The sequence below is a fragment of the Nelusetta ayraudi genome, unplaced genomic scaffold, assembly GCF_046127955.1.
Source record: "Nelusetta ayraudi isolate G7.1 ecotype Tasmania unplaced genomic scaffold, CSIRO-AGI_Nayr_v1 ptg000015l, whole genome shotgun sequence".
In the NCBI taxonomy this organism is placed as follows: domain Eukaryota; kingdom Metazoa; phylum Chordata; class Actinopteri; order Tetraodontiformes; family Monacanthidae; genus Nelusetta; species Nelusetta ayraudi.
This window is the reverse complement of record NW_027466065.1, coordinates 1,239,186-1,263,383: the sequence shown is the minus strand read 5'-3', so window position 1 is coordinate 1,263,383 and position 24,198 is coordinate 1,239,186. Positions and strand designations below refer to the sequence as shown.

At 46.1% G+C, this 24,198-nt stretch overlaps 3 protein-coding genes across 3 annotated transcripts; 2 read left to right on the top strand and 1 right to left on the bottom strand.

The window, feature by feature from the left end:
• Nucleotides 1-764: 764 nt before the first annotated feature.
• On the bottom strand, nt 765-7,067 carry LOC142886259 (sex comb on midleg-like protein 4). The gene is given in 9 exon segments (XM_076023271.1): nt 765-2,668; nt 2,746-2,891; nt 2,983-3,207; nt 3,301-3,462; nt 3,572-3,772; nt 3,875-4,004; nt 5,512-5,748; nt 6,581-6,637; nt 6,639-7,067. Coding segments are annotated over 9 exon segments (1,350 nt in total). The 5' UTR covers nt 6,705-7,067; the 3' UTR covers nt 765-2,542.
• Nucleotides 7,068-7,195: 128 nt separating this feature from the next.
• afg1la (AFG1 like ATPase a) lies at nt 7,196-13,608 on the top strand. The gene is made up of 13 exons (XM_076023270.1): nt 7,196-7,611; nt 7,930-8,135; nt 8,620-8,671; nt 8,789-8,890; nt 10,037-10,167; nt 10,314-10,413; nt 10,510-10,568; nt 10,643-10,725; nt 10,832-10,902; nt 10,993-11,093; nt 11,623-11,763; nt 11,852-11,962; nt 12,835-13,608. The coding sequence occupies exons 1-13, from the start codon at nt 7,485-7,487 to the stop codon at nt 12,964-12,966; spliced, it is 1,416 nt and encodes a 471-aa protein (XP_075879385.1). The 5' UTR covers nt 7,196-7,484; the 3' UTR covers nt 12,967-13,608.
• Nucleotides 13,609-14,192: 584 nt separating this feature from the next.
• Nucleotides 14,193-24,036, top strand: foxo3a (forkhead box O3A). The gene is made up of 2 exons (XM_076023268.1): nt 14,193-15,974; nt 19,406-24,036. The coding sequence occupies exons 1-2, from the start codon at nt 15,444-15,446 to the stop codon at nt 20,738-20,740; spliced, it is 1,866 nt and encodes a 621-aa protein (XP_075879383.1). The 5' UTR covers nt 14,193-15,443; the 3' UTR covers nt 20,741-24,036.
• The last annotated feature ends 162 nt before the right edge of the window (nt 24,037-24,198 follow it).

Below are 24,198 nucleotides of genomic sequence, written 5' to 3'. Positions count from 1 at the left end.
AGTGGCTCCAATAAATGAGACGAAACTAAACCTACGGCAAGAGACGAGGGACATGGTCATTGAGAGGAATGGTCCGTTTTGCCTTGCGTTCAACCTAGGCTAAAGCTAGCCGCACGCATTGCTAATACTTTGAGTGTATATCTATTCGTTTTATGACAATAAAATGATAATAAAGCCATTAATAGACACAAAATAGCTTTTGGTGCTTTGCTCAGTCAGTTAGTGCAATGTGTCATTTTGGGGGGAAAGACCATCGAAACGCATGAAACGTCATCATGATCCTATAGAAATATTTTTGGGAAATGCGTGATGTGTAAAAAACAAAACCATGTGAACTCGGTGTTTGTTAGCTGACTTTGTTAGCTTGTTATTCGGGACTGAGCCACAGCGAATGCCTGCTCTTATTTTATTATTATTATTATTAGCAGTAATAGTAGTACTAGTAGAAGAAGAAGTAATAGTAGATTTGTTAAGGGGAATTTAAATTATGATCTATACACTGCATGCTACTCATACAGTTTCGACTGATATCGTTATCAGGAAAATGTGTTCAAACTTTAGTTTATTTATAGTGAGCTAATGGAGGCCTTGCAGCAATCTTTGCTTTGTTACCCTGATACATTTTTCTATCGAATGAAACCATTAACCATAACCATGATTTAATCATAATATCAACATTTTTACTACTAGGAAATGCGTCTGATGATTAGACAACAAGCATTCAAATGTTGAGGATCCCAGATAAGAAGCCTTGGAGAACACCCTGAAACAACCACACAGACTAGTTTATTCTGTCAAGTTATCTGCTTCAAACCCAAAAATAAATGTCCCCTGCAGGTGGTCACTGAAGGCCACACACAAACATGTGATTAATTGATTTCTTAATTTAATACTCACATACAGTACATAATACACATAACTTTCTTTACGCCTCACAAACACAAAGACATACAGTTCAATACATAGATAGTTTTAGCACCAGCACCAGTACAGACCTACTCGGCTCCCCCTAAAACTCTTATCCATAGTGATTCTTAAAGTAAAAACACCTTAGCTTGATCTCACTAGGCATGGCTTACATGTAATTGTTTTTTTTTTTTTTTACAGCAGCATTCACTTACAAAGGTTAAATTGATTTAAAAAAGGATGCATACTGTACACCAAAAGTGGTATACAAAAGCAATACAATATCCCCATTTACACATAGTTTTCTCAGTGGTTATTGTGTTTTTACAATTTTATTTTTTTTATTTAACACTGAAAGATTTTTATGCTTGATTATAATTGATAAACTTGTGGCAATAACTGTCAGGCAATCTTGTGTATCCAAACATATATATTTATGTATCACATTCACAATGTTCTAGTTTTTCCTCATACAACTCAAGACAGTTTTTCTTTATGGAAAAAATTAGTTTAGGTGATGCTGGAAATTTGATATTAAAATTAAACAAATTAAAGACAAATTCAATGTGAATATGACATTCTTGTTACACAGTAATGTGGAAAAGCAAACATATTACCAAAATGATTTCTTTAAAATTCTCAATTAAAAGTATTTTAGCATTTAATGCACATTTTTAATAAACTTTTACAGGCTTTCTTTTTAGCAAAGCGAGATTTGATAGTGGTTGGTGATTTTCTGGATTTCATCTTCATTTTAATGTCTTTAAGATGATTATACAGTGTAAATAAATATATACTTTTACTCATAATGTGGAATCTGCATGCAGCAGACAGCTGTGCTAAAGGGAGACAAATTTGTGTATGCTATCCTTTCATTACTCCTTATAGTATGTATATATTACTGTATGTAGAAATGTTTAAAAAAAGACAGGTTCCACAATCGGTGGTTTTCAGTTAAAATCTTGACAAAAATCATAAACTAGAGAGAAAAAAGGTGTTAATTTGTGAAAATCATGTCTGTGGATTCCAGGAAGAGGGACGGCTTTGAGTGATCGGGCTTATCACTTCTTTTGGAGCACTTTCAGTTTTTTCAACCACACCTACAGATTTCAAAATATCAAAAGTTCTGTTTTCTTCTTGTCGACGCAATTAAAAAGTAACACAATTGTGTAATGTTTAGCTGCCAAAGATCGTACATTGTCCTCAGCAATTACACGTGAGTGATAGCATTTGCTAAAAGGCAGTAACATGTTGCAGTGTTAAAAACTTCTGTCTGCCGCCCCAAGTGGCTTTAAAAGGTTTGGGTTGTGACCATTTTGTTGAGTGGTAAAAATACAATAGCTGCTAAATTAGCCCAATGAAGGTACAGTATAAGATGGTTGAGTGAAGTCATCTTATAGTAAGAAGCCAACATGAATGATACATGCATTCTGGTCATTTTTCACACTTTTAAAAGACAATTCTGACAATTTGGTTTGATTTCAATAAAAGTGTGTGTGCGACACTTTGCTTCTTACTTTTGGTGATGCTCGAGTAATTGGTCCCTGCAAAACCTGCTCTCCTCACTTGGCTCACAGACATGGACATTTCTTTTTGGATGCTGTGATTAGTGGATGGGCTTCATTGTCGCTTGTTTTCAGAACTTAGCCTGCTTTAACTTGTCAATGTGGTAGCAAAGCTTCAGGGCTGGCCCCAGCTTGAGACCCAGGTACTTCATGATCATGTCGCTCTTGAGGAGCAACAGAGCGTTCCCATCTATCTCCTGGGAGAAGCAAAAGGAGACGTTGGTGGCAAGCAGACAGGACAACGTTCTCTGGATGTGAAGCAACGCAGACTTACATGCTTCCTGAAGACATCTGAGTGGGGGCCCAGAGCCTGCGGGTCCGCGTCCCTAATGAACCAGACAACGTCTTCCACAGACCAGGTGGACGGGTCCTTGTTGGGAGGAGCCTTGGATTCCTGGGACTCTGACGTTGCATTATATCCTGAAATGAGAGTAGTAAACTGAAAAAAATCATTGGGGGAAATAAAGCTACAAAACCCTTTACACTTTAGGAAGTTTGCTGTGTTCCCCACCTGTCCTGTTGCTCTCTGAGAAGGTATTAGGGCTGGTCGACGACTGTCGGCACATACTCATTGAGGCTGAGCTGTTGTTAAACTGCTGTGATGTGCGAAACCCGTATGAGGACTTTGGCGAGTAGGATGACGTAATGGAGCTGAAAGCAGAGTCGCCGGGATCGACGGAGTAGCGTTTCCCGTCAGATTGGTCCAAATGGTAATCTTCCGCCATGGACGTTTCAGCTGGGAGACAGGGCAAGAATCAGAAACAGCTGAAAGAATTAATTCAGACTGTCACTCAGGCCTTCATTAGACGTGGGAAACAACTGAAGGTACCATCCGACTGGTAGGAGCCACCGCTGTGCTGGGTAATGGGCTCGTCGCTGAAGAGGTTCTCGCAGTGCAAGCTGCGACAAAGTTTCTTCAGGAAGCGGAGCACGTAGTCGATGCTGTTCACCACAGGCAGGCTGAGAAGGTGCTGTTTCCCATCGAACGTGGCTGAAAGATCCAAACAGGTGGACCTACTTTAAATCCCAGCAGCCGCACACTTGCACAAATTGAGTTACAAAGCAAGAAGCAACACCTGAGGGACGTCTCTGTACAACACCTGATATCTTTTCTCCTCCGTAGCCTTGCGTCAGCAGGGTGAAGACTGTTTTCTGCTGGAAGGCGCTGTCGATGCAGCCCTGGACGGCCTGCTGGAGCACCACTGAGGGCCGGTCGGGTCCGAAGTGATCCGGGAGCTGCTGGATCTTCTTGCGGTCCAGGTTGGGGCCAATGTTTGCCTGCTTGTTGATGTAGATGCACACTGAGGAGGGGCAGAAAGACGTGGGTGCAGATCAGCAGGTCTTTAATCACATCAGGAATCCACTCTAATGCAATAAGACCATTGATGATCTCTCTGGCCTACCTGTCAGCACCTGGGGCGTGGCCGAGTGGGGGATGGTTGCGGCATCCTGAGGAATGGAGCTCATGTCCGGCTCAGGGGTGCTGCTTGGGGGAGAGATGGCCAGTGGCGTCATCACCATCCTGGGTTTTAGCTGCAGGGGGAAAATTGATTTTTTTTTTTTTTGGCAGGGCTTTATTGACGTTGAGTGCATGATGTATTCACTAAGTGCTGGTACTAAAATAATAATAAATCTGCAGACTTAGATGCATATTGTGGATTTTGTGTTGTCAAACATACTGCAGAAGAATTGTTTTAAGCTCTTAAACTGTTCTGTCTTGACTTTCAGAGCCTCTCATTGCTCTATTCTTCAAACTAAATCACCATGGAATTGATCAGCTGGTCTCTCAACGCAACTGACAAGATTATCTCTATGAGACACGCAGGTTTAGGGGAGCCTGTCTACCCCGACAAGATGTTTGCTTCGGGGTATGTGATGGACGGCTGGGAGAGGTGGGGGGAGGACGTTGAAGATGTCTACATTTATGGAACCTTGACAACAGGGCTTCTGCTGATTGGAATTGGCTTTGTCCTGATTTATCCGCAAATTGAGAAGACGGTGACAGCGGTCGACGGCCCCCAAAGGCTGCCCGTCGTGACTTTTGAGGTTGGTAGAGCTGTTGGCTCTCAGACAGTGGCAATTTCAGAGCTGAAATGCGACCTGGGGCTGGTGCTTTCTGCGATGAAATGCGACATGGTTAACAGCTTGGATGGCATCTCAGAGAAGCTTTTGGCTCTGCAAAGGAAAGTGGATCCTATTGGGGACCAGAATGGACAAATGGAGTAGCCAAGTCTATTGGTATGTCCTGCTTGCCCTAAAACCCAAAAATTCTATTCTGTTATTCGGCTTTCCCTCTGCAGTGGCCTTGGTGAGGTCACTGCCACCATTTTTCCCCTGGAGATTATACCAGCTTGACACACTGTGCTATCTCATTTTTTCCCTTACCCGTCCCTCAGAATCACCTGGACGGGCTCAAACTGTTCTGGACACTTGTCTATGACTGCTGTGTCTTTGCGATAACATCCGGTGGAACGAGGCGAGAGACTGTGGACCAGGCGGAGCGGCCTTCTCTGGCCTACACACACATGCATCCAAGGACAACACACACATGCACATTCGGCACTCACTCCAACTCCACCCCCCAAACAACACCTTCGCCACTGTATCCCCCTGGTGCGGCAGGTGGCTTGCTGCCTTCCTACACTGGAATACTCCCACTTCCCTTTCCCTGTTGCGAGTACTGAGTCAGGTGATGTTGTTATCTGTGCCTATGTTGCCAAGGTTTTTTGTTTTTTTTTTCGGTCCCACACTGTACTCCCTAATGGAGCATAGTATGAGAGTTGTTTTTTGGGGGTTTTTTTGTCCTCTTTCTCTCCTCTTTTGTTGGAAATGGCCGGCAGCCTTAAGTGAATTTCCCATGAGGGATCAATAAAGTTTATTCGATTCGATTTGAACTATATGAGATGCAAATTCTGTGGCTTTATCAAATAATTTATAGGTGCCAGACCTGTGTGTCAGTGCTTTTCTGTGTATTATTTTTAAACACGATGCACTCACAACTGCCAAACCTCTCGACCCTCCCACCCCAGGACTAACTGACCTTGAAGCCCGGCTTTCTCCCCCTCTTTTTCGGCACTTTGAGCAGAGGGAGCGACTCCGGGTAACGGTTCGGGAAATCCATCTTGGCGACGTTGCGGAGCGGGGGTCTCCCTCTCTTCCTGCCTGGTATCTTCCCCGACTGGCTGGGGATGAAGGAGGGCGCCACTGCAGCTGATTGCATCTCACTGTTGTTGCCGTCTGACTTCTGTGCCGTTGCTGGAGGTACACTCATTTGGAGCTGGAGACAAAGGGGAGCAAGCGGGTTGAGCTGGGGCGACGGAAACAAGCGCCTTGCGCCTGGCACATCAGCGGCCACGTATTAAAGAGCAGCATTAGCATCGATTTGGAGCAGACACAGTGATGGCTGTCAGGGTCGCAGCACAACATCAGAGGCTAGCAGAGCAGAGAGATGAGAAGCATCTAGCCGAGCAATGCTATAATCCAGCGGCACAAAAGGCTGCCCTGCATTAGTGATGTGTGTGTGTGTGTGTGTGTGTATGTAGAGAGGGGGGTGCAGCACCTCCATCCTGCATCCTGCAGCCTGCTCTGATCTCACACCAATAAACCTGAGAGAGGTAGGTCTATTACCTGCCGCCTGCTATTTTGACAGCCACAGAGCTAAGCCCTATTTGTCTTTAAAAAAAAAAAAAATCCAAAGAGACGAAAGGTGAATCTAAATCCAGAGCCACACAGGAAAAGCCATCTCACTCCTGCTGTATGTGGCAGTCTCCCTTTTGGTTAACACACTACTGCTGCTGCTCGGTGCACAGGCTGCAGACATCTCATTAGACTAATGCATTCAGCAGTGGAAGGGGGGGGAAGGGGTGGAGGGAATTGACTTCACTATGGCTACCCAGCTATGAATTACCATTACGATGACAGCTTCCATGAAGAAAGTGGAATAAAACCACAAGAAAAAGACCCAACAAAAACACACACATGTGGCACATACCTTCTTCCTGCAGCACGGCTAGCCAACAAACTGCAGTTTCCATACGTCCATAATGGGGAGCAGATTTGCTTAAGGATGCAGTATGTAAACAAACAATAACCGGCCAGCCGGCACTCACCATCCAAAACAGATGTGGAGTGTCCCCTTCGCTCCTCTCTGTGCTTCCTGCCTCCAGTCAGCGGAGCGCGGATCACAAAGCCAGGCAGATTCCACTGTAATACTGTGTATGTACGAGTGTGCATGTGACTCTGTGTGTGCGTGTCTCTGTGTGTATGTGTGTGTCCCACAGAGGCAGACAGAGAGAAAGGGAGGGAGGGGGGGAAGGCTCCTCTGTTCTCATGGCAACAAGCCTGTAAGCCCTGCACCACCCTGTGGGTTGTCGGCCATGTTTGGTCAGCTCAGTGCTGTGGTGATATAATTAGACTGAGGACACATTAGTTCACTGAAAATACACTTTATTTCCTCAGCCCCTGCTGTTATTTAGCTGCCTCCTCTATTGTATTTACAGAAAAGTGATTTGTACGAAAAAATCATAATGATCCTATTTTAATAAATGGTAATAATAACAATGGCAATATATACAGTTACACATAATATGTTGCTTATAAAGAGAGATTGGCTGTGCATGTAAACAACTGTCATCTATTTTCACAACCCAATTACTTTTATATTTTAGCCATTACGTCAGTATTATATATGCACACACGTACATTTACCGTATTATTATTATTTTTTTATCACGTTGTCTTTTATTTCGATAGCCTTCCACTGTCCTTACTTTGATTTTGTATTTCCTTTGAGCAGAAATTGTGTAAGTTTCATGATCACACATTTCATAATCATAATGTTTAATAACCTTGTCATATTATTATTATAACTGTCCCAATTGCAAATTTATATGCATAACAGCCACCTCCGGGAACGGCGGTGAAAACGTGCCCCCTGCTGGGGATATTTGGGAGGACAGCTCTGGTTTGTTTTCAACGTTTTGTGAATAAAGTTACAGTAGATTTGAATCCAATATGGCGGCGTGCATACCGCTGTGTGTAACGATGTCACCCCCAGCCTCGTTTGGCTTGAAAAGACTTTTAACGGAGCGAAATTACTCCAGAAAGCTTCTCAAGTCTCTATCAGGCATCTGCATACGAGGTGAGGCGAGTTTTCTATGATTATTGTCGATGCCGAGTTGCGTTGTCGGTAGGTTCTATGCCCGGGGAGTCGACCTATTCAACTAGTAAATAAACAAATCTGTCTGTATTTACGTTCTTACGGTGCTTATTTTGGGTTTAAAATCGTGACTGTGGCGCCCCGACTGATCTGCCGTGTTATTTAATTCAGTTCGTGTCTCAGCCAGCTGCTGGAATGGCTCACCTTAGCTAACCTTTGGTCTCGGCAATCTGATAACCAAACCGAACTCACAAAACGAGTCCGAGGCAAGTGAGTGTCGATGCCGTTTTCGTTCGTAAGGTTTCTCAGCCGAAGCCGAGCAAGTGGAGGAGCACAGTGGGCTGAACACGGCCGGCTACCGCGGCCCTTTGGATCACTACAGCGGGCTGATCAGAGATGGCTCTCTGCGGGAAGACGAGCACCAGAGAGCGGTGCTGGTCAAACTGGAGCAGCTGCACAAAACACTGAGAGGATACAGCAACACACCAACCTCCGTCTTCTCCAAGGTAGAGCCAGTCTGCATGGCTAGTCAGCAACTTGAATAACCCCTTCCCCTTCTATGCGCACACCGATAGTTATCAATCAGTCAACTTTTATTTGTAAAGCGTCAATTCACAGTCAAAAAGCGCCTTAAAATGCTTTGAAGCAAGCGTGTTAACATCAGAAGACGCATCCAGCGAACTGGGACTGCATCACAGGAACGTTAATAAACATGTGTACAAATGGCACGTGTCTCGTGAAGAACTTGCGTGCTATTTTCAACTTTGTAAAAATGATTGACTGAGTAAAAATTATATGAATCATAAAATGAACGATCAGTACCTCTTCCTTCTTAAATCCAGGCCCTCTAAGAACACAAACACACACAGATAAATACAAGACTAAATAAAACATGTTTATAAAGTGTTTTTTAGTGTAAAAAAAAAATAGCTACTGATGTTTACTTACAGTGCTGCTGCATCTGTTTCTTTCTTTGTGAATGTCTTTCAGTTTTTCACTAAACCAAAGCCCCCGAAAGGTTACTACATCTATGGAGATGTTGGTAAGAGACGCATAGAACAAAATCATCAGAATCATTCATTCAGACATTTTTTTTTTATAACTTGTTTGTTACTTTAATCTGTTGACAATCCTGTTCTTTTTTTTTTTAATCTGTCAGGCACAGGGAAAACCATGGTGATGGACATGTTTTATTCATACGTCGAGACGGAAAAGAAAAAGCGGGTTCATTTCCATGGATTTATGTTGGACGTGCACAAAAGTGAGCTTTTTTTGTGTGTGTTTTTGCTTCCTTTTGTACTTATTCTTGCAAAGTGACAGTTTTGCCTTTCTGTGCCCATAACGGCCACTAGGGGGCAAATAGCCGCCTCCTTGAGATGACGTGTTCATAGTTCAGGTGTTCTGCATATTAAACAAGGAATTTGTGCCCTACATACAAAGAGAATCTAGAGAGAAACCGCAGTGTAATCGGGTAGATAATGGTTTCATTCAAAATCAATCAAATTTTATTTATAGCACCTTCCAACAAGCAAACGGTGCACAAGGTGCTTTCCAGAGTAAAACAAATAAAAGCAATTACTAATAAAAAAGTTAAAATACAGCAAAACTGTGAATAAAAATAAGAATAAAAAACAAGAATAAAATGAAAAATTGGTTAAACATGATTAAAACACAAGTGTAAAACCAATAAGCAGCAGTCCAGCCAGTGGCTGTGTACAAAATGCCAGCCTGAATAAATGAGTTTTTAACTGAGACTTAAAAACTGAGAGTTCAGTGACAGCTTTGCTCATCTGGCCCTGAGTTCTGTCTGTCAACAGACCTCCTGTCATTGTTTCTCCAGCACTCATTGGTTAACCATATTCTCTGTGCATGATCATTTGTATCTGAGGTCTTTGCATCATTATTTATAGATTAGAAGGGTTTTGTAGTTGCCCTCTGCTTTAAGTTCCTTTTTGTATATATCACATGACACCAGGAACGAGCTGTCTCCAAATTTTTATCTGCTTAAAAATCTCAAAAATCACCCAAAAAATTTCAACTCCATGGTGTCGTTAAAAACCTTCATGTGGACTCTGGCTTCAACACTCCAGAACGAGCACATTGGGAGTCTGTGCGTTGCCACCAGGCTGCAGTTATTGAACCAAACCTACACTTCCTGTTTTAGTCGCCACATTTCAGTTTGGTTTCACTTAAAGGCGCTTATAGTTTGTTTCAGATGTGCATTCTGCTGACTCGTTAATATGAGCAACCCCTCAGCGATGTTCCTCTTGTAGTTGCATATGATGCAAACACTCAAATAAAAATTTTGACCAACAAGTGATCACAAGTTAAGTATATTTATTCATATTTTGTACCTTATTTTTTGGCACTTTTAGAGTGAAACATTTTTTTTCTCTAATGTTTTTAGGAATCCATCGGTTAAAACAGAGTATGCCGAAGAGGAAAGCGGGAAAAATGGCCAAATCATACGACCCCATCGCCCCAGTGGCTGAGGAGATCAGCGAGGAGGCGTGTGTTCTCTGCTTTGATGAGTTTCAGGTATGTATTTTTTCTGAAACAGGAGCCGCAGTGGAGACGGCACTCACAGAGTCTGATGATGTATTTCTTTTGTCCCTCTACATAAGCAAGAGGTTTGTGAATGCTTCTCTCATCCATTGACATCTTATTTACGACTCCCGTTTCAGGTCACCGACATCGCCGACGCCATGATTCTCAAGCAGCTCTTTGAGAATCTGTTTCAGAACGGAGTTGTTGTTGTCGCCACCTCTAATCGCCCTCCGGAAGGTGTGTAAAGTGTCCCGCTTGTACAGATACTAGTGAAGATGACGTAAACATCGATAGCCTGAAGTGAAATTGTGACTGTTTGTTGCTTCTTCTCAGACTTGTATAAGAACGGGCTGCAGAGAGTCAACTTTGTACCCTTCATCGGCATGTTGCAGGTGAGAGATGGAAGTCGGTTAAAGTTCTTCCACTTGTTCCGTAAATGTCCTAATTTCTTTCGTTTTCCACGCAGGCGTATTGCCAAACACTCCGGCTAGATTCTGGAATAGATTATCGCAGAAGGAACCGACCCTCTGCTGGGAAACTGTACTTCCTGTAAAGAAAACTATTTTTGTTCTCCTTTTTTTTTAATTTTTAAATGACGCGTTATGAATCCACTTTTGAGCCTCCTGTTTGCGTGTTTTGCCGTTTTGACCTGCAGCACCAGTGAGCCCGACGCCGAGGCGACGCTGGACCAGATGTTTGACGAGATGGCTTTTAAGCAAAACGATAGTGGGTTTGAACCAATTCTGTGACAGATGAGTGTTCAGTCCGTGTCATGCATGTGTGATACATGTACTCTCTTTGTATACTTCCCCACAGTAACAAGGCCGCGAGTCCTGAATGTTCACAACCGGAAAGTGCGTCTGAACAAAGCCTGCGGGACCATTGCAGACTGTACGTTTGAGGAGCTGTGTGACAGGGTAGGTCCCTCACACCGACATTATTGAGCGATCTCGCGCGCACACACAGTGCACGAGCACCTGCACATCATATTTAAGTTATCGCGGCAGGAAAAAATGAAATTGGCCAGCAGCGAGTCGGAGCTGCGCAAACGTGTCTGGATTTGCATGTCAAACGCCCAACAAGTTTTGTTGTTGCAGTGCATCAAAGCACTGACTGTTTAGCTTACCAGACCGTTTGGCACATTCAGTAAATAGCAATTGTGTGTTTCTGCAGTAAACATGGGAAATGAACTGATGAAAAACAAACACAGATGGAGTTGTGAGAGGCTGCTCGCCTTTGGAGAGAGAGGTTGTCTACACGTTGCGATGTAGTTCAGATGTTTTTGCTAACTGTTTCATTTTGGCTTGCTTGCATGCAGAAATTTGTTCCACCATTGCTCCATATCTGAACCATAGTTTGTGCCGGTGGTGCCTGGTTGTCACTCGGATTCAACAAGCCGCTGGATTAAATGAACTCAAACCCCTTTGGCGTGTCGACAATCCCCAGCCTTTAGGTGCCAGCGACTACCTGGAGATGTCCAGGCTGTTTGACACCATCTTTATCCGACACATTCCTCTGCTCACCATCAACAAGAAGACGCAGGCCAGGCGGCTCATCACACTGGTGGACGCCCTGTACGACCACAAGGTATCCGCCCGCAATCCAGCACACGGGCCGACACCCCCCACCCCCACCCCTAATTTTTTTTCCTGACGACGGCATCATCTCGCCGCAGGTGAGGGTGGTGATCCTTGCAGATCATCCGCTAGATGACATTTTCATACACGACGGAGATTACGGTCACGACGAGAGCCACATCCTGATGGACGATCTGGGGCTGAAAAGGGTAAAAACTCCTGCGCTTCTCTCAGATGTTGGCCGAATTGGTCTGATAGGATTAATGGGGGGAAAATGTATATGTGGAATTATGATAAAATAAAAGATCCACAAAAATTATTTAAGCCTGGGTCTTTAGGAACTGAAACTTCTGTCTGGAGGCAGTGATGTCACGAAGGTGAGATTCTTTAAAAACCTGTGAAAAAAGAAAAAGGAATCCACTGTTAAGGGAGAGGGAGAGGGTGTGGTCCGGAGAGCACAGCTGTTCCTCGTCAGCGATAGGTGTGGTTCTCCGCAAGAATACAACAAAACAGAAGAAGCATAAAAACACTCAATCAAACCACGCAACAATCTATTGTGATATTAAAATAATAAATGAAAACAGGAGTATATCAGAACTTTTCACAGCAAAATAAAAGACATGCACCAAACCAACAGACTAGAAGACACGGCCACAACCTGGACCGCTTTGACAGTTATTTGAGTCAACCGTCTAAACGAGGCATCGTGACCCAAGACCAAAGTTGAGCTTACACTTGATTTTTGAACAGCAATAATCGCACTCGCAGTTCAAAATCAAGAGTCTTTTTGACACACAACTGTGAGTGGCTGAGTCTATCAGTTCACCTCAGGACTGACAGGATGCTTCTTTTGTTTGTCACTTCCTGTTTCTGTCTGATAGCATTAAATACAAAAAATTGGATGTACTAGTGAGGTGTTGTTGTTGTTTTTAAATAATCTTAATCCTAATCTTTTTCCCCCTGTTTTTCGTTATTAAATAATAGTAGTAACAATAAACATACTGTGATATTTTAGCATAGAGTACAGAGCCATTTGATCGGTGGGTTTCTACTGTTGAACTGGATGTTTGTGACGTGACAGGACGAGGCCAGCAGTCTGTCCATCTTCAGCGGAGAGGAGGAGAGGTTTGCCTTCCAGAGGACATTGTCTCGTCTGACTGAGATGCAGACGGAGGACTACTGGATCGAGGGAGATCGCAGCGCAAAGGTGTAACGCCCTTGAGTTACACAACCAGCAAAAGTCCAAGAGAGAAACTGTGCCCCTCGCTGCCAAAATCCAGGGCAGACCAAACACTACTCCTACACCTCGCAGCCAGCGGCAACCCTGAGAGACTGCTTCAAAGCGTTGTACAGAGAATATTTATTCAGATCTTAAGGCCTTTTATGACTTTATTGCACTTTATCCAACCTTTTTAAAATAATCTCATGTTGGGAATCATATTTCTTTTAATGTTCCGTTACACTGTATTCCTGCAGTATTTAAATCGACTGGGAAAGAGCTGGACGACTCTTGGATTCCTGAGGGAAGTTTGAATCTTCTTTGAGCTACACAGTGTTGATGATGATGATGATGATGATGATGATGATGATGATGATGATGATGATGATGATGATGAATCTCAATAACTTGTAACGATTGTGAGGTGAGCCTGAATGAAGTGGCAGCTTATTGGGTGGGTGGACGGATTCGATGGAAGAGATGACTTCACGTGACCACATCTGTGTTTGTCATTGGGCTGCAACAAAAATCAACTATCAAGTGGCGTGGACCAGTTATTTAACATTTGACTTGGTGCAATCTGTGATTCTTCATTGTCAGAAACAAACTATTAAAGCAGCCTGTTTTGAGCTATTGGTTTTAGAAAATTACGTTTTTTTTTCCACCTAAACTTGATGAGTGTATCCTCTTTTCTTTTAAAGCAAAATTAACCAGCTGAGATCAGCAGAATTCTCAGAGTTGAATTGTTTGTTAAATTTGTATGTTTTTTTTTGTTTGTTTTTTAACATTTGGGTACATTCCAGAAGTCTCACATTTCGCCGTGACGAAACACAATGTAATCATAACCTACAGTAGGATCAAGGCCTTAATTAAGTGACATGTGATCATAAAATGTGTATAATTCCATTATTTTTTACAGACATTTGTTCAACAGAAAGTATGTTTTTGTAGCCAACTATCAATTTGCACATTTCGGCAAATAACAATATTTTTGATAGATGAATTTTATTTATTTATTTATTTTTTAAAGTAAGTTACAGTATGTGTGTGATGACTGGCTCCACTACAATTACTTCATAATAATTCAAACATTTTTTGCGTAGCCGTCTGATGAAAACAAAACAATGTAACAACATGACCGTTATTCCTTAATAAGCCGACCATGGCTGCATGTGGTTTATAGTGTTGGACTAAAAAAAAATAACCCGGACAGAACACTGGAGAGCGCAGAACATAATGCACTGCAGGCCTCGCACCGTGGAGGAATTTTACGAGTATTAAAAAAAAAAAAAAACCTCCTCGTGTTGCTATATGCAGCTCTGTGGCGGGTGATGTCATTCTCTTGCGGACATCTCCACACTGTCACTTTAATTTCAGTGCAGTCCAGGGGGCAGGATCGTGTGTTTTGTCTCCCTCCCCTTCCCTTCCCCTTTCTCGCTCTCGGAGCGTTTGCGCCGAGCGGCAGCAGCAGCAGCAGCAGCAGCACAGTAGTAGCAGCAGCAGCAGCAGCAGCAGCGGCTCGGATAAAGGAAGGTCGGCCTGCTCGGAGGGCAGAGCACCGTGCGGGCTCACCGGAGATGCTGCGGACGCGCAGCCCGACATGCTCCAACGGCGGACTCGATCCGCAGCCGCCACGTTCGCGCAGCGAGCTCCTCCGGTGAAAGGGCTGCGGGGCCCTTGAGAGAAAGCGATCCCCGCCTTGATGGTCCAATCTGCTGGGCGGCCGGGGCGGCTTTCTTGCACGGATGATAAAGAACTTGGGGAGGCGGGGGGGAGAAGGAAACGGTCAAGATGGCAGCTGTGCGTCGTGCGATAAAGCCTGATGTGGAGGCATTGAGGTGCAGCAGTTCCCCTTGATTTTTTTCGGGTGTTTTTTTTTTTTTTTCTCTCTCTTTTTCTTCCACCCCCTGTTTTTTTTGGGGGGGGGTGTTTTCTTTGGTGCTCCGTGGCGTGCGCGTCGCAGCAGCAGCGGCGTGTTGCTGAACGCCTGTGTGAAGGAACGCCGTTTGCAGGGACTGACTGACCACTGACCGTCGCCTCTCTTTGAACGCCTCCCACTCCTCCACCTCCATCTGACAGGGACAGAAGACGAAAAGAATCGTCGCATGTTGCCCAAGGTGCGGGCTGCGCGCGTGGGAAAGGCAATGTTTTGTTAGCGCTGGTCAGCCAGTGTGTGTGTGTGTGTGTGTGTGTGTGTGTGTGTGTGTGTGTGTGTGTGTGTGTGTGTGTGTGTGTGTGTGTGTGTGTGTGGCTTGCTGGCTGGCTGGCTGGCTGGCTGCTGCGGAGCGACACCGTCGTTGCCCGAGGAGGACGGGAACGCGCGGGCACGTGCTGGGCTGCGGGCTGGATATTTGCATATCGCCCGTAGTAAATAAATGGTCCCCGTGCGCCGCGCACGCGGCATTGATGGAATGCGACCTGAGTGATTTCGGAACCCTTTGTGCACGCGAGAGCGAGACGCGGCGACGAACATGGCCGAGGCACCGAGCTCCGGCTCCGGCGAGCCCCCCCTGAACGTGGAGATCGACCCGGACTTCGAGCCCCAGAAGCGGCCGCGCTCGTGCACTTGGCCCCTTCCCCGTCCGGAGTCTGGTGCGGGCAAGCCCGGGACCAATGACACTGACGTCATCCCCGAGGAGGACGATGACGAGGGAGGCAGCACGGCGAGCGGTGACTCACAGAAAGGCGGCACCGTCAAGCCGCGGGAGCCGAGCAACGGCAGCGGCTCGGGCTCCTTGTCCCAGCCGGTGGAGGTGCTGCGCGGCCCCGCCAAGGAGGGCACCCCCGCCGTGGCCCTGGGCGGCTCTGCCTCGCAGCAGCTGAGGAAGTCGTCGGCCCGCAGGAACGCCTGGGGCAACTACTCCTATGCAGACCTCATTACTCAAGCCATCGAGAGCTCGCCGGAGAAGAGGCTGACCTTGTCCCAAATCTACGACTGGATGGTGAGATCCGTGCCATATTTCAAGGACAAAGGCGACAGCAACAGCTCCGCCGGCTGGAAGGTGAGCGGTGACACGCTGGCGCCTGTCATCATGACAACAAGAGCACACTTGTGGTCTTGCAAAGGCAACCATAACAATGACAAGAACAACACCAGTGGAGAAAGGGGGAGGGAGGGAGGGACGGTGCAGACAGCAGCACGGTTGCCAGCAGACAGGTTTCTGTGCCTGCATGTGGTTTGAGGATATCATGGGTCTACAGCAGCAAAGGTTGCCAGTGAGAAACACTGGGGTTTATTATTTGTGATGATGCCAAACAAACAGTTTTTGCAGCCGTCGCGTGACGCGCACCAAATCATCACCTACAAACAAACAAACAAAAAAACAAAACACGGCGCCCTGGTCCAATCAAAACACAGTCGAGTCAATGAACACAAGCAGGTTTATTCCACTTTCATACGCTGCTCGCAAGGAGGGCTTCTGCATGCATCTCTGCAGCAGCGCCCTGCTCATGTTTGATTTTAAGGATTAGTTTGGCCTGGAAAACCAATTCATCCGTCATGGAATCGAGTCTGATGAGAGCTTTGAGCTTTGAGGGATTTGGACATTTGCAGTGGGGAGGGTAGAAAAACCCTGGGAATAGGTTGGTAATCCTGCTGCACAACCGCGGCTGTGGCAGTGGGGTGAAATCTGTGTGTGGGGTGGGGGATGGGGGGGCTGTTCTTAATGAAGCTGTAACAAGATTGGCCTTTAAATTGATTTCCGCCGGTTGTGCATGTTGATCGGAGGCCACATTTTTGAAGAGACAAACGGATGTCGGTGACACACGGCGTCGCTCACACAGCTAGCTGGGCTAGTTGACACATCCGATTGGAGGTTTCCGTTCACGGCTTTGTGCCGTGGCCCGACTGGCTTTGAGACGGCCGCGGATGCTGCCGTAGGAAAGTGTTAACAGTGTTAAGGGTCTGGGAAGCTGCTGAGATCAGCGTTTCCTTTTTGAGATGCTTCTGCAGCCGTGTGACATTCGGCCAAAAACCAGCTCGGGGCTTATCTGCACGCGTTTCTAAAAATGTCCTTGACATGTTGGGGCGGGAAGGGGGGAGCCCGAAGATCACACCTGTCAGTCACACACACACACGCACACAGATAGTGTATGCGTGTGAGGTAACCAGGGGCGGAGCTACGTGGTGGCTGTGGTAGCTGTGGTCACCCAACGCCGGGGGGATAGTTTGAAAAAAAAGACCTCTACACTTCCACACTGCAGCATCTCAAAATCAACTCAAAATCTTTTTTCAAGTATTTCTGACTTGATGATTGGCCTGGATTTCATTCCTGGAGAAACAAGATACTCTACAAACAAGCGAGCTAATAATAGGGTTTATTATTGTTGATATTAACGCTGGTGAAGATTTGCTGCCCTCTAATTCATAGGAACGCTGACAGGTCCACTGTTATAAGGTCACACTGAAAACGTTCCAAACGTTCCAAATCCAAACAAGTACAGTAACAATCAGAATGATGATAAAAATAGTCATGTAGACTCTTCCAGGCATGTGCTTATTGCCACCCCATCCACTGCTGGATGTGCACCCAGCGTGTCCAGCTCCGGAGCCTTTTTTTTTTTTTTTTATCTTCGGCCTCTGGTCAAGACCGAGCAGCGGCTGACTCGGACTCTCGGCGTCACGGTTCTGTTCCCGTCGCGCTGGCACAAGAATCAATTGGCTGACTATAAATTATGTAGGTCAGCGAGTAGCGGCGTTGTGAGAGGAGCTCAGTCTCCACGTGTCTCGCTCCATCTCTGGATCTGGCTCTGGTTAGACTGGCGCCGCTCCAGTTTCGCTCGCTCGCTCGGAACGAGGCTTCTGCTGCAGCGGCGAGGTCGGGGGAGGGGCGGCCCAGTGTTCTCGCTCTCTCTCTCTCTCTCTCTCTCTCTCTCTCTCTCTCCCTCTGTGTCTGTGACTTATCTGTTCGACGCTGCACACATCTGGCTGCAAAACGTCACCTGTGCAGCAGATGATCAATTTTTAGCCCACGGCTGAAACAAAGGCGCGAGTGTCCGTTTCCGTTTTTCATGTTATCGCAGCGGGTTTATTTACATTCCTTCAGGGTGTTTTTTTTTTTTTTTTTTTAGGCATGAGGACAAATTATTGTGTCACTGGGCTGAGTGTGCACGCTGCCATCCACTTGCCAGCTGCAAACGACAACAGGATATTTGTGAAACTAAAACCTTGTTTACAGTTCTTCTAGATTCTTTTCATATAATGCAGCAGTGTTGTGTTAGTCCCCTAAATTTGGTGTTGGTGTTTGACATTAAACTCTAAAATGATTTTATTAGAAATTTTATTATTTATTCATGCCAAATTATCTAGAATTGAAGAATCTTCTACTATAAACAACAATTTATCATACGTAAACAACGTTAGCATGTTAGCTGGCTAGCAGACAGTAAAATTAGCCAGAATCCCTTTGTCGTAGCCAGTATATCTTTTGTTGGGGGGGAGATTTTTGTGCAGCTCTGTTTTGGAGCTGTTTTCAGTGTGTCGACTGTAGAGGTGTGTTTATGCATCCAATCTCACACATTTCACGCAGAAGAGTTCGATTTGCAAGGCATCTCAATTGACATTCCGACTCAACACGTGCAGCTGTAACACATTCCTTGCAAATATTGACATAGCAAGACAGGCAAAATCGCCTTTTGTCTTTTATCTTTGGAGAGTTTGCACTCTCACCAGTGTGTCTGAGAAACAAGCAGACTGGAACATGTGGGCTTTGTGTTTTTCATGGTGCGTTTTATGTCTGGTTGCCACGTGTGCTTTGTTGCTGCACAGCGATGAAAGTGTTTGCTCACTGAACTAATCCGTTAATTGGCTTGAAGCGACGGCTTTGCCAGAAGTTTGTCAGTGGGTCAGTCGGTTGAGTGCAGAGAGGGAGAGAGAGAAATCCTCCCACCCCACCCCCACGACTACCTTTTAACCTTGGGACGTCCGCGTCGACCGGGCTTTACGATCTGATATATTCTAAACTAATCCTCGTCTCCTTTCAAATTCACTTCGCGTACAAAGACAATTACTGTGGACGGCGAGCAGCCGCTGGGTTTTTTTGGATAAGGCTGTCGAGCTTTTGTCCTCATCTTGCTGCAGCGAGACTTAGTGTGGGCTGGTCCTTCTCGCTCCAGCTGTTTCATTTTGAACATGGTGGGGAATGTCTCTAGGGAAATCCCGCGGACCTTTCTGAGCAGCCAGAAATAGGTCACAGTGTGAGGTGCAAAAAAGACTCTGCAGTGTTGGGACTGTTATCTGGCTTTTGGGTGATGCAGTTCAGCATCAGAACTCTTAGCGGAAGGTCAATTATGGGAATAGTCGGAAAAGGGAATGCTGTCTTTTGAATTGTGCCTTTGTTGTAAATGTCATCTTTAGTTATGTATGAATAATTTGTAGGGAATAGAAACATTCTGGAAACACACCTTCACAATTGCCTTTTTGTTCCTCTTGCAGAATTCCATCCGTCACAATCTGTCCCTCCATAGCCGCTTCGTCAAGGTGCAGAATGAGGGGACGGGCAAGAGCTCCTGGTGGATGGTCAACCCAGAGGGCGGGAAGGGGGGCAAAGCTCCGAGGCGACGCGCCGTGTCGATGGACAACAGCAAGTACATCAAGGGGGCCCGAGGACGCGCCACCAAGAAGAAGGCCTCGCTGCAGGCGGCTCAGGACGGCAGCTCCGAGAGCTCCTCCAGCCTCTCCAAGTGGACGGGCAGCCCCACGTCCCGCAGCAGCGACGAGCTGGACGCCTGGACCGACTTCCGCTCCCGCACCAACTCCAACGCCAGCACGCTCAGCGGCCGCCTGTCCCCGATCCTGGCCAACCTGGAGCTGGACGAGGTGCCGGACGACGACTCCCCGCTCTCGCCGATGCTCTACTCCAGTCCCAGCAGCATGTCTCCGTCCACGGGACCCACGGGTCTCTCCGACCTGGCGGGCACCATGAACCTCAACGACGGGCTGGCCGACAACCTGATGGACGACCTGCTGGACAACATCAGCCTGACGGCGTCCCAGCAGCCTCCTCCCGGCGAGGAGGATGGCGGCGCCAACGGTCAGGGGAGCTCCGTGTTCACCTTCGGCTGCTCCGGCAGCAGCCTGGGGAGCCCCTCCGGCAGCTACGGGCCCAACCCGCTCTTCAGCCCGCCGTCCATCACCAGCCTGCGCCAGTCGCCCATGCAGACCATCCAGGAGAACAAGCAGACCACCTTCTCCTGCGTCTCGCACTTTGGCGACCACGCGGCCCTGCAGGACCTGCTCAGCCTGGACTCCCACGGCCCCGGCAACGTCCTTCTCACCCAGTCCGACCCGCTCATGTCTCAGGCCAGCGCCGCCATCGCCCTGCAGAACTCCCGCCGCAATGCCATGCTGCTGCGCAAGGACCACGCGCTGGCCAACCCCAACGGCGCAGGCCAGGCCCAAAGCCCTCCAGTGCCTGGTTGGCAAGCTGGCTTGTCAACCTCCGACGACGATGCCGGTGGCGGCGGCGGCGGCGGCGGCCACAACAACGCCAAGCAGCCGCACCTGAAGCATCCCAGCAAGAACGCCTCTATGCAGCTCGGCTCTGGCTTCGCCGGCCAGGACCGCTTCCCCGCCGACCTCGACCTTGACGTGTTCAACAGCAGCCTCGAGTGCGACATGGACTCAATCATCCGCAATGAACTGATGGACGCCGACTGCCTGGACCTCAGCTTTGACTCTCGGCTGGCCGTCCCCCAGAACGGCAACAAGAATTCTGGGAGCCTGTCCAGCTCGAAGCCCACCTCCCCCAACAGCTGGGTGCCGAGCTGAGAGGTTCCGTCCGTCCGGAGGTCCCGTGTCAAAAGTGGAGGGAAATGTAATTTAGGATTCCTGCATTGTGCCACAAGGGGAGAGAAGAGTATATACAAGTGTATTCATGTAGTGTTTTCTTCTTACCCTCTCCATGGTTTTTAATGTAAAGCGTTACGTTTGGTACTGTATTCCAAGTGTCTGATGCCAGGACCAGACTACACAATTTCAGGCTGCTTTTACTTTGGGTTTTAGTCGTTGTAGAGATGTATATCCAGCTCTGGGCCCTCGTTTGTTCACAAAAACTGTGAGTGGACTGTAAGATAAAGAATAATGATGTAGCCTCCATGACGCCGCAGTGGGAAAGTATTTATTCTCATCGTCCTCCTGCCCAGTTTGTACGATCTTCAAGATCGCGTCCCTGACGTTTACCAGCAAGGATGACGTTGTCAGTCGCTGATTTGATGTCGTAAAAGTCCAAATTAGTCCTGTTTACAAACAGTGTCATGGCAACTTTAACGAGACACATGTTCCCAGTGTCATGGTTTGGATGACCTCAAGTTCTCTCTAAACCAGTCAGTCAACACTGAGACCCGGGAATGGCTCTCCAATCTCTTTGTCTTTCGATTTCCCCTGAATTTCCTTTGCAAACTGCATCCCGCTCAGCGTTCAAGTCGCCCTAATTGACTCTTTGTGCGGCTTGATTGCTCAGATTGAAGCCTGAAAGCCCCCTAAATCCGTCTTGCCAAGCTCCGCTCTAAAGCGTTTTCACTCTGTCCCAGTGTTGAGATGAAAGGAAGAAGCGACTGCGAGAGGCTTCGGTGGAAGACGAAGGGGAGAGAAAAAGAAAAACAAGAAAGGACTGTAAGGCTTCTGTGGAGATTAGCGTGGATGCTATAGTTTGGGCAGTTTAACTGGAACTGGATGGAACTTTCGCATGAGAAGAAGAACAAAGAGCGAGACTGGGGACTTTTCTTGTCGGAAAAGATGTGTTCTTTTTGCTCCCTTGACAAGAGTGGAGTTCAACCCTACAGTGAGTGGCAGCTCGCCATGGGACAATCCAGGGTTACAATAGGAAGCCTGAAACAGATGTTGTATGGATCGATTGGAAGTAAAAACAAAAGCCCTTTAGATAAAGGTTCCATTTGGAGTGTCTTCACGTCCCACCTCCCCAGCGAGCAATGAGCCGCTGCAGTGTCATGACCAGTGATTGGTCGTGGTCGTCGCACTTGTGCTGCCCTGCAAGATTTGTTCCTATCTGACCAACCTTAATGTGACACAATGACTGTTGTGCCAGCTAGACAGAAAACATTGTGTAGTCTGATCCCAGCTTGAGACGCGCAATAATGTGTCTTTACATCAAGGAAAGTTAGTAAGCGCTGAGATGGAGGACGTCTTGGCCGGTGTGAGTATCAACTGGAACTGAACATTTTGTTTTTGTTTTTGTTTCTTTGGTTTGTTTTTTTGGTTTTTTTTTTAAGAAAAAATATGTGAAAAGCATCAACTGGTGTTAGTCTCAGGGAAACACTTCTAGTGACACACACAACTGAAGATGGGTTTTGTCTCCGCTCTGTTTCTTCTCTCCCGTTTTACACCGTTTCATACCGTAAATGCAAAACAGAAAAAGGAAAAAAAAAAAAAAAAAAACCCAAACAAAACATTTTTGCCAAACCAGCTGTCAGCCTGTTGTGAATGACAGCCTGTTTACAGACAAACAAAAGAAAAAGCTGCAGAGAATGTTACACTATTATGTTTCAGTGGAGGATACTTGACAAGCATTTTTTTTAGTTTCTTTTAAAGACATAGCCTAAGTGGACTAGAGGAAAAAAAAAAAATCTTAAACGTGTTGATAAAAATGATTCTCCCCTCATTAATGCACAGACTCATGCACCAAATATTCCTGTAAATGTCGATATGTTAACAAGATGTGAACTGATCTACATTGTGTGGTTTATTTGTATGTGCTTTCCTCTTAATTTGGTGAGTTTTACCCCTGTGATTTTTTTATTTTCTTTAAAGTGACATTACTGTGAACTCTGTTCCTTCTAAAGAGATGTGTGTTACCAGAGTCTTGATGATGCAGCGCTCCGGCAGGTCCCCTCTCGCCACCGACCTATTGATCCCCTTCTTCCTCTTCCCTATACTCACCTTCCTCCTCTTCCTCCTCCTCCTCCCCCCACCCCCCCACCCCACCCCATCCCCACTTGCTGCAATGCTGGACGTACTGCTGAGCGAACAGAGATTAGGACAGAGTGAAGGGTCTTGTCTTGTGAGCGACATGGTGTTTAGCTCTGTTACATTAGAAAACGCGCTAGAAGTACGAGTGCCCGTAGACTCCGCACCACTCAAACCACAATGGTTTTTTGGGTAGGGTTCTTTCATTTTTTTTTTTTTTTTTTGGTGTTTGATAATTCCAAGGAGTTGTTGGTGCTATAAATAAGACAACGCCAGGGAGTGGCAGCAGACGGAGCCTCCCCTGTGTTATCAGCACTGAAGCAGGTGCCGAGCCAAAAATGATGTTTCCGACCCTGCGATAGAAAGTCGTGTTGTATCTTAGAGCCATTTGTTTTTGTTGTTGTTTTTGCCATGTAAGAGACCACAGCGTTTTAAATATTGCCAAAATATTTCTGCGTTTGAAAAAGATTAAAGTAGTGTATAAATAATAGGAACCAGTGCTGTAAAGGCAAAAAAAAAAAAAAACTTGATTGACATCAGCACCATTTTTGTAGGAACAGCAGGATCGAGATTTTTAAGTTTACATTTATATCAGCTGGCAATGGCCATTTTTCTTTTTCGTTTTTTTTTTTGTCCTTTTGGATTGAGATTTTATTTATTTACCATTTGTACATATGCCGTGTTTCAATTTCCATGTGACATCTGGTAGGTCTGTGTAAAAGCATGTCAGCGTTGTATGAACCTCAGCTGCTGATTGACCCAAAAGCAACAAAGAGGCAGAGGTCAAACAACCATCACCTCCTGCAAGGAGTTTTAACTGACAAGAGTTTAAAAAAGCCTTTTTTTTAATTTTATTCCAGGTTCGATTTGTGTAGCGTTATGCTTGCGAATTTAGGATTCCATCCTTTTAAGATATACAATATGACTGACTTGAAGCTTTGTTTTTATCTGCGTCCATTTTGAGTAAAACTCACTGCCAATATTCCAACACCATTTCTTCCTATTGCTCCTACAAAAAAAAAAAAAAAATAAACAGGGAGAGAGAGAGTAACGTCAAGCCGATACTGGCAGTTTTAATTCCACATCCTATCTTGGTTGTATCAGATACGGTGCATGTAAATAAAGCTTAAAGAACCACTGACTATCCGCAGGTTTTTCATTGTTGTCCACCTCCCCACCCCCTTTCTCAGTCTCACCCTGTCTGTCCCTCTGTCTCTGGCTGTGCTGCACAGCTGCAGATTTGACTCCGCAGTCCCTGGCTTTCCATTGGATAATGGCATCATGAGCTAAGAGCCAATCACGTA

What these genes read in the sequence shown, in the direction of transcription:
- afg1la (XM_076023270.1), top strand. Translation starts at nt 7,485, where the DNA reads ATGGCGGCGTGCATACCGCTGTGTGTAACGATGTCACCCCCAGCCTCG. An exon ending in TATGTTGGACGTGCACAAAA is followed by an intron (nt 8,891 to 10,036) that starts GTGAGCTTTTTT and finishes TAATGTTTTTAG; the next exon opens with GAATCCATCGGTTAAAACAG. An exon ending in TCTGCTTTGATGAGTTTCAG is followed by an intron (nt 10,168 to 10,313) that starts GTATGTATTTTT and finishes CTCCCGTTTCAG; the next exon opens with GTCACCGACATCGCCGACGC.
- foxo3a (XM_076023268.1), top strand. Translation starts at nt 15,444, where the DNA reads ATGGCCGAGGCACCGAGCTCCGGCTCCGGCGAGCCCCCCCTGAACGTG. An exon ending in ACAGCTCCGCCGGCTGGAAG is followed by an intron (nt 15,975 to 19,405) that starts GTGAGCGGTGAC and finishes TTCCTCTTGCAG; the next exon opens with AATTCCATCCGTCACAATCT.